At 41.8% G+C, this 8,753-nt stretch overlaps 1 protein-coding gene across 3 annotated transcripts in view; it reads right to left on the bottom strand.

The window, feature by feature from the left end:
* Window positions 1-1,975: 1,975 nt before the first annotated feature.
* Window positions 1,976-8,753, bottom strand: part of atxn7l1 (ataxin 7-like 1) — a 40,755-nt gene continuing 33,977 nt past the window's right edge. For all 3 annotated transcript variants that reach the window (XM_033614880.2, XM_078165093.1, XM_033614881.2), the window contains one exon: window positions 1,976-7,194. In XM_033614880.2, the coding sequence (XP_033470771.2) occupies window positions 7,177-7,194 (18 nt within the window). In that variant the 3' untranslated portion in view covers window positions 1,976-7,176. The remainder of the gene's footprint in view (window positions 7,195-8,753) is intronic.

Genomic DNA, 8,753 nt, shown 5'->3' with positions numbered 1-8,753 from the left:
TCACAATCTAAGACATCCAAGTTTAACCCAACTCTTAAACCGATTAATCAAAGAGGGATCTGGTTAGATTGCACTGAAACTTATTACCAACTCGTCATGTTTTAATGGAATACAACCTGACATAAACAGCACTAAACAACAGCAACAGAGCTGACAGAGTTAACAGTGTTAACCGGGGGGAACTGGAGGTTGGGCCATATGCTGCTGCGACAATAGCCATATTTCCATCAACCTATTTAGATGCGCATCTAGAAGTACTGCATCGGAAAATTATGATGGAAACGCCAAAATTCGAATTAAAATCCCGAGTCGCACAAACTAAAATACACTCACTTTAGCTGGGTTTTGGTTGATTCAAAAAAATGTTGATTCGCAAAACGGGGATGGAAACAGTTATGTTCTAATTAAGTCTGACGTAGCGCACCTCTCTCCATGGTGATATCCACACTCTGGGTCAGGAAGGCAGTAACGCACTAACAAGCTGGTTGCCAACCGCCAGAAAACGTAGAAGAAGAAGAAGAAGAAGAATGTGAGACTTGTTTTGTTTCCGGTTCTGCGGAAAACTTGCGCGAGTTCTTAGTTTTCACCAAAGTCTGTACATTTAATGGAAACACACAGGATTCATATTTCTTTTAATGTGCATTTCCCAATTATTCGAATCACTTTTGGATGGAAACATAGCTAATGGCATCCCAATTTTAATGCCAACCACTATGAGTGCAGTGCAGAGCAGCAGCAATGACCCAGACAGTTGGAATAATCGAGATAATGAGTTCCCAACTGGGGAAATTCCTGTGAACGCCCCTTCAAGTCAGAACAACTCCACAAGTCTGAAAATTTTGGCATATGGGTTGTCGAGTTGACGTCACATCACGCAGAAGCATGGAAAGTACACGTTCAGTTGATGGCAAGGAATTTTTTTATCATTTCAAGTACTGCATATCGTTTGCTCACATGTAATCTGTAAAATGGTCGTAACTGTTAGTTGCTGTCCACGTAGAGAGACCTTAAGTAGATAGAAAAGTTACTCATCAGCATCAGCCAGGTCAGGCAATATTTTAGTTTGAGGGGACGTACTGGTGCACCAAGTCTTGGATAAAATCACTTTGCAATATAAAGCTTCAAAGTGTTATCAACTTGCTGTTTAATTACTCTAAGCAATAAAATACGACACATCGGATTTGTAGCGTCCATGTTGTGCCCACATTAAAAGCTCCTGAACGCGACAAAGTCGGAAGAATGACTTCCTAACTCGGGAAATGGGATCGTCTGTGTAGCATGCAAATGCAGCATTACATGAGTGCTTGTCTTGACCGGCTTACCACAACAGACCACACAGAAATTGGATGGTATTTGGAGTGTTGAAAAGGTATATGACTTTACTGGCTTTATGGTGGATAATCAAGCTGTTAGGGTTCATCCTCTGAGGGCTATGAATATCTGTTTATAACTTGATGGCAATCCGGCCAATAACCGTCAAGCTATTTCACGAAACGCCACAAATTTCAACCTGCTGGTGGCGCTAAAGAGGGCAGGTCAGGAGATCACCTGTCGGCAGGATTGATCCTCTTCATCCAGGAACTATTGGGATATTTCATTCTGGGGCAAAGAAGTGGACGGACTGATGGACATCATCCTTGCCGGAGCCACGATGCTGGGAAACAAATCCTGAAAACATAAGTCGGCAAAAGTTTCAAGTCTCCTCAGATAATGGTATAGAAGCAGACAGGGCTTGGCACAATTCAGCATTTTCAATAATGAAAATGACAGATACAGATGCATCTGGTAAAAATTTAAGCACAAAATACATAATTGAAGCGGCTTTGTGAAACACTGACAGCCACAGAGGACACATTTGCTCTTCTGCTACAACACAAACATTAACAATCATGAGATCCTTACACATAGAAAACACTCAACATATACAAAGCAGTCGTCATCATCAGTGGGACTGATTTACAAATAACACAACATCCACTTTCAATCATTTAATAAAAGCTTGGATATAAGACCATTTTTTATACAGCAAGTGTTCAGTTGTTCTGATGGGAAATCCATTTTCTGATCCAACCGCAGTGAGAGCGAATACGCCGCGACTCTTACAAGGCATTTCTTCAGACATTCGACACAGTTTGGATCAGATACAACAAACAACGGCGGCGCGCTGGTTGAAGGGGCCAACTCACCGAGAATATACTCTTCATCTTCTGTTACTGTAGTTGCCAGAAACACTTTTACAAATATATAGATATAGATTTGTTTTTTTATATCTCAAATATTTATATAAATAGAAGTAGATTAAAGATCTGGGCATTATGACAAAGTGCAAAAAAAAGGAAGGGGGAGGCTTTTAAAAAAAACTGTTAATACCTCCGTAAAATTCAACAGCAACGATAACATTAACTGCTCTGACATCCTTGAGCTTCGTCTTAATTTTAGCTGCAACAGACTGTACTAACTATAAACAGTAAGTCAGGGTGGGATTTCCCAAAAACATCTCAGCGCTAAGAACATCAGGTTTGATCTGTAGTAACATGTGAGATATTGAACGGAAACAAAAACCTTCAACTTTTCAGCCATTAAACCAACATCTTTATACATCTGTTTGTATGTTAAACAGAGAAAACTGTGAATATGTGTCTATAATGTAATTGCAGGCAGGCTAATGATTTAACTGTACACTGCGAGTACCCGGGTAAACCACGTGTGTCTACAGTAAAAAAAAAAAAAAAAGACCACAGAGCCGGTATTACTAAACTGATCTAGACGATCTCACGCACTGATGAATAAAGTGTCATCATGGGAAGCACTTGGGAAAAAGCAGAACACGAATACAACTGATTATGTACAATTCATTCATCATTAGTGCTTAGATGCTTTCGAGACAAAAAAAGAAACAAAACCAAAAAAGTTATTTAAAGCAGCTGGCGAGTACCAGGTGGGAGCGTCGCTCGCAACAAATCAAAATGCTTTCAGTTACTTTGGCTTCATCAGCGACACCACACGAATAAACAGGGTACCTTTCAGACATTTTAAAGGTTTTAACCATTTGTTTTTTGACATATGGCGTCCATGACACCACTTTTAACCATGGATATCACACGTTTTCTTGCACCTATATGATATGACATCCTCGGATTAATCTAATCATGTTTGCGCCACTTAGGACGTTTAGTTGCGGCCGTGAGCTGCTATAGTACACCTGATGCTGTATGTATGCATCTTGTAGGTATTTAAAACATTTAAGCGGGGTTGCATGAGGTACTCATCTGTATTCAGTGTATTGCCGACAATAGATGTTGGTCCGCACGTCCCAGTTTGGAGAAGCAGACAGGAGTACTGACAGGGAAGCCAAGCAATGCATTGCTGTGGATGGGGGCAGCAGCAAAATGTATTTTAGCCACCCAAAAAAAGTCAATATCATTTCATGTGTACGTTATATTTAGAATATTTTCACTGCTTTACCTTGCCGTCAGTGCTACATCAAATTTTCCCCATAGTATCGCAAATGGTATGGAATATCAATATTTTTTTTTTTAAGCTATTTTATCGAATTAAAAAGTTCCAGTATTGTGAGAGCACTTTCAGACATCCCTTTCCAAGAAGGAACTGAAGCCGTTATCTATGCTCTCTTCAACGCCACCAGACTACTTTAACAAAAACAGTGATTTTACCTTGCAGAAAATGAGAGTCGCTGCTCTACCGCTGCCCGAATCAGTTTGTTACGGTGTAATTGTGAGACTTTGGTGTTTTAAAGGGTTAATTTGGATTCACCACAGTCACAAAACACAAACTACAAGCTGATCGAGGCAGCTGTACACCAGCAACTACCGTGTTCTGTGAGGTAAAATTATTGAGTGTGGTGGCTTTTAAGAGAGCCTAGAAAACAACTTCAGTTCCCTGTGAAAGGGAAAACAGTGACAGTATTCTAAAAACACTGGTGGCTACATTTTGCTGCAGCCCCCATCCACAGCAACACATTGTTTTGCTTCTGTGGCAATACTACCGCGTGCTTCTCAAAATGGGCGGGTTAGCTGACTGCTAGCTACTATATGTAACACAGCGACTATGGATAAGTGCCTCATACAGCTATGCTTAAAAAAATCTAGACTGCCCCTTTAAAAGCCTCACGGAAATGGCCAACGACTGAGCCACCGGAGACAAAACAGTACCAAGTTTGACGGTTGCAGCTGATAAGTAAGTGAAAGCATTTCGACCTGGCTTTGATTTTTACACACCCAACGACCAAGGCTAATCGCACTGAGACTAGACCAATCAGTCCTGGAAGATAAAGACAGTTCAAAAATATAGCTATAGTTCTTTAAACATTGGAAGAAGTATGAAAAAGGGTGAAACCACAGGCAAACAGGAATGTGGGGTCCTTGTATGAAAATACTAACCAAGGCCTGGTGTCACAAAATGAACCTTTGTTCTTTAGCGTACATGAGCTATTAGAAATCAGGGCTTTGTTTTTTATCGTCAGTGTGATGTCAATTTTTTTTAATGATAAACATCGCAAAACACTGCAGCCTTAATAGAAATGTGAAGATACGCTGGGATAGAAACATTTAAGACCATCATCTCTTTAGTTTTACAGGGTAAGAAAAGTGGCAGGAAACACAACACGCAACACAATTGAGCTTGAAGGTTCATTACTAAACTTATAAGTAACAGTCTGACAAAAAAAAAATTTAACTCACGGTCCATTTACTACACCCCCTCCGCAAGTGATGACACCTGAGCATCTCCATAGCAACCAAGTTAACTCCATCTGATGATGAAGGTTGTAGCTTTGTCCCAATTTTAAACTACATACTAATTCTAAGCAGCCGTTGACAGCTACATGCATTGTACCATTTACAGCAGTGGTTCCCAACTGGTGGGTCGCAGTCCAAAGTGGGTCGCAAGTCTATTCTGAGTGGACCGCAAATGTGTCTAGTTTGCAAAAAACAATTTTCATTTTTAAGCACAGTGAATTTCAGGCACAAAGCTTTTATTTTGAAGTGCTGTTTCCTGCTGTAGTGTGACTGGCTAACAGACAGCTACTTGACAGAGACAGCAAACTACCTCGATGACATGGCCAAACACAAGAAAACGCCGACTATATTAAACTGTGTGGCCCTCGGACTAATGACAAAACTGGACCCTGTGGCTGGACCAGTTGGGAACCACTGATTTGCAGCATACTTTAAAGTGGAAACAGACAAATTTTTTGCTTTAACTTATCATTATGATTCTTGGCTACAGAATAATGTTTCACTTTCACTATGCAACTCTGTCTGGTATGATCTTGTGAGAAAATGAAGCCTCGATTTACTGCAAAAAGGAAGTTAGTCAACCACTGCTGAACCAAAACAAGATGAGGACAGCGCTTTTGTTTTCCCAGGCAACTATCTGTAGCTATCCCAGTTACCTAGGATTATCAATGTAAGTTATTATTCCCAGTAGGGGACATGGTGGACGGTGAACAACCAAGGCAACTATGGGAACTGTGGGACCTGCTGGGCACTGAGGATAATGGAGTAGCGGTGCCAACATTAATACCACATAGAAATGAGTACAGCTTTCTGGAATTGAGGCTGAAGCTCTTTCAAGATATTCTTTGTCAGACAACACACTAAGCTAGACGTAACTAGGCTTTGTTATTAGAACACACCTAAAGTCACTTTCAGAATTGGCCACAGGTGGCGGTTGTTATTTGGCAGCAGTGTGAAATGGTAATGACATACACAGCACCCACAGCCAAAGTTCATATTTGGCTGTGTTTGAGTTATAAATTCGTATTAATTTAAAAACACGCTGACGAACAAATCTGTGAGGATTTTGAGAAACCAGGCCGATCTTGTCATCGTTAAACACAAGCCTATAGGAGGGCAAAAATACTCTGTTTAGCTCATATTTAGTAAAAGGGGACAATTATTAATAAATACAAAAATAATAACAGATATTTACACATTATCATAATACTTTCAACATTTCTTCAAAATGCCATAGAAATTTTTTTTTTTTTTTTGCTTAAAAAGTCTCTGTAGCTCAAACCTCGAGGGGTCAGTTAGAAAATCATTTAGGAGCGATAAATTATTTTACAAAAAAGAAAATAAAAATAAAAAGATCCAACACCGTAGTAATCATTCCTTTTTTGGATGCAAGTCCTGACACACAGACAGGAGTTTGTGTTTCTTGCAACATTGAAAACCAGAACGAAGGAAAAAAAAACAAAACACTTCAAATAAAATCTGACTTCTTCCTATACTGAAATGCAATGCATTGACGCGACATTGTTGGTAACGCAGGTGGGGTTTTCTTTTTTCTTCCCTTGTGTGAACAGGTCCTTGTGTGGCACTGCTGGAGACTGCTCTGGAGTCAGCGAAGAAGGAAGCGAGGGCAGTAAGTGCACTTTGAACACAGGCATGCTGGGATGGACAGGGAGAGAGGCGGGATAAAAGTAAAAAGAGAATTGCAGAGATGTTGACAGAGTTGTTTGATATAAAAAAGTAGTAGAGGAAGATGGGAGGAAATAAAGAGACTGAAATAGAGCTGCTGTTGTCTCTTCCGCCTTTGAGGAAGAGTAAAAAGCTAAAATCGAGATAGGAAAGCTGAGCTGAGGTGGCATAGATGAAGGCTGAGTCCTACAGCAGTTGTGTCAGTAGGTCCTTCAACCATCTAACTCCCAAAAACAATCACAGACCTCTTTCTTTGCCAGCTGACCTGAAACAGCAACCGGAAAAAGGGTCAGAGCAACCAGAAAATACTGTTCAAAGAAAAAAGTGTCTCCCCCAAAAACTGTGCAGTGGTGGTTGTATTAACAATGCCTTAAAAACTGTGAGGCAATTTCCCTTTTCAAAGGAGAAGTTTTTGGATTCCACTGTCTTGTTCTGAAAAGGCCGCGACCACAGTGCGTGCACGGCAGCTTTCCGTGAAAAGTGATCCATAATGAGAAGGTGGAGAGTGGAAGTGACTGCCAGCCGACTGTGGGCAAAGACTCCAAAGCCCCCCCCACCCCCGCCCGGTGTCACAGCCGGGTGAACTGAGCTGTCATTGGATAAATAGGGGTGACATCGCGGAGAGTGAAGCAGTCTGATTGGTGCTGTCAGTGGAAGAGTGGTGAGGTCAAAGGTCGCAAACGGCGGTGGCCTGCACAGCTGCCCAACATTCTGTCCTTGGAACAGGTTTCCGTCAGTGATGCAACTTGGTCTGCGGGGTGGAGAAGACAGAGGTTTGTTAACTGGTTTTCATTTATTATTGGTGGTGGAAGCAACTTCTAAAATCTTATCAAAATATAGATATAAAACTTGTCAGTGAGCAACAAATTTAACGTGTGTTTAAATTGCCATTTCCCACCTGAAACGTTCAGGAACATTTCATGCATGGGGTCATGTGTGAATGGGAGCAGGGATCAACATTCAGGGATATCTCTACCCCCAATTCCCCACTTCAAGACATAGTAACATTTCAGGGAAAATGCTGGTATGGTTGTGGTGTAAATGAAAGCAGTAACATTTCCTGGTAAAGCACGCATGGGCTTATGTCTGAGAAAGACGCCTTTACATGAAGTGAACGACCCAATCACAAGACTCCACTGAGAGAGAGATCAAGGAGATCAAAAACAAACATTACTTGTCTCACAAACTTGTTGAAAATTAAATCGGCTTTGGACAAAAACCTCTCCTTGCACAGCACGCTCCTGGAATTGACAGGCCTATTCCACCATGTGCAAGTGGCCTTGCTTCTTCTTCGTCTTCTTCTGTTGACTCTAATGGCAGTTGGCATCAATGGCCATGTGCTGGACCATCCCCTGCCCCATCTATTCCGACATCGCCATGGCATGTGTAAAAAGGTGCCATACGGAAATGTTCCTGAACGGAGTGCATGTCAGGATAGTGGAAATCGCTTATGATGCCTGCAAGGTTATCCCAGTAATTTACTGGGAACTATGTGTCAAAGAGGCTTTAGTGAGTTTAGGTTTAGGCTACATGGGTTGTGTTCTAACTAATGTGAATAAATTCTATGTTAGTTCTCGAATAAATTCTATGTTAGTTCTCGTTTGATTTGCAGCCCTGATGTACATGAGTATTGTTTCATGTTGTGACTAAGGGCGCATTCACACTAGGATAGTCCGGGGGACTCAGTTCAATTGGGAGGGGAATGCCGAAAAAATTTAACACCTTCATTTGGTTCAGTTCACGCTCACACCGCACTTTTTAAAGTGGACCACACCGCCTGGACAATGTCACTCAGTTGCAACAGCTGCTCGTTTGGGGGTGGTATTGCCCGAAACGACCACTGACCAGGAAGAGAAAAAAAAACATGAGCAAGAAGGAAACTCGGCTCATCGATTGGCCAGGACCGAAAATGGCCAACCAATGAGCTGGGTTCGCTGGATCGTCTGTTTGCATTTCCCCCTGTAAGCGAACCGCACCAGTGAACCCTGGTGCGGTTCGCTTACAGGGTGAAATGCAAACAGACGATCCAGCGAACCCAGCTCATAATGAGCAAACAGAAGATCCAGCAAACCCAGCTCATTATGAGCTGGGTTCGCTGGATCGTCTGTTTGCGTTTCCCCCTGTAAGTGAACCGCTCCAGGGTTCACTTGCAAGTGAACCGAGACCCCAAGTTTTAAAGCGGACCAGGGTTGGCTCTTTTCGTCCTCCTGTGGTCCAAAGTTCAAATGAGCGTTCACACCACTCCAAACGAACCGAACTATCCGTGGAAGTGGACCATGGTTCGTTTAAAATGGACCAAATAGCGCCAGT

This window comes from Epinephelus lanceolatus, chromosome 23 (genome assembly GCF_041903045.1).
Source record: "Epinephelus lanceolatus isolate andai-2023 chromosome 23, ASM4190304v1, whole genome shotgun sequence".
NCBI classification, from domain to species: Eukaryota; Metazoa; Chordata; class Actinopteri; order Perciformes; family Serranidae; genus Epinephelus; species Epinephelus lanceolatus.
Note: the sequence above shows the minus strand (reverse complement) of the source record. Positions and strands in the feature narration are given on the sequence as shown.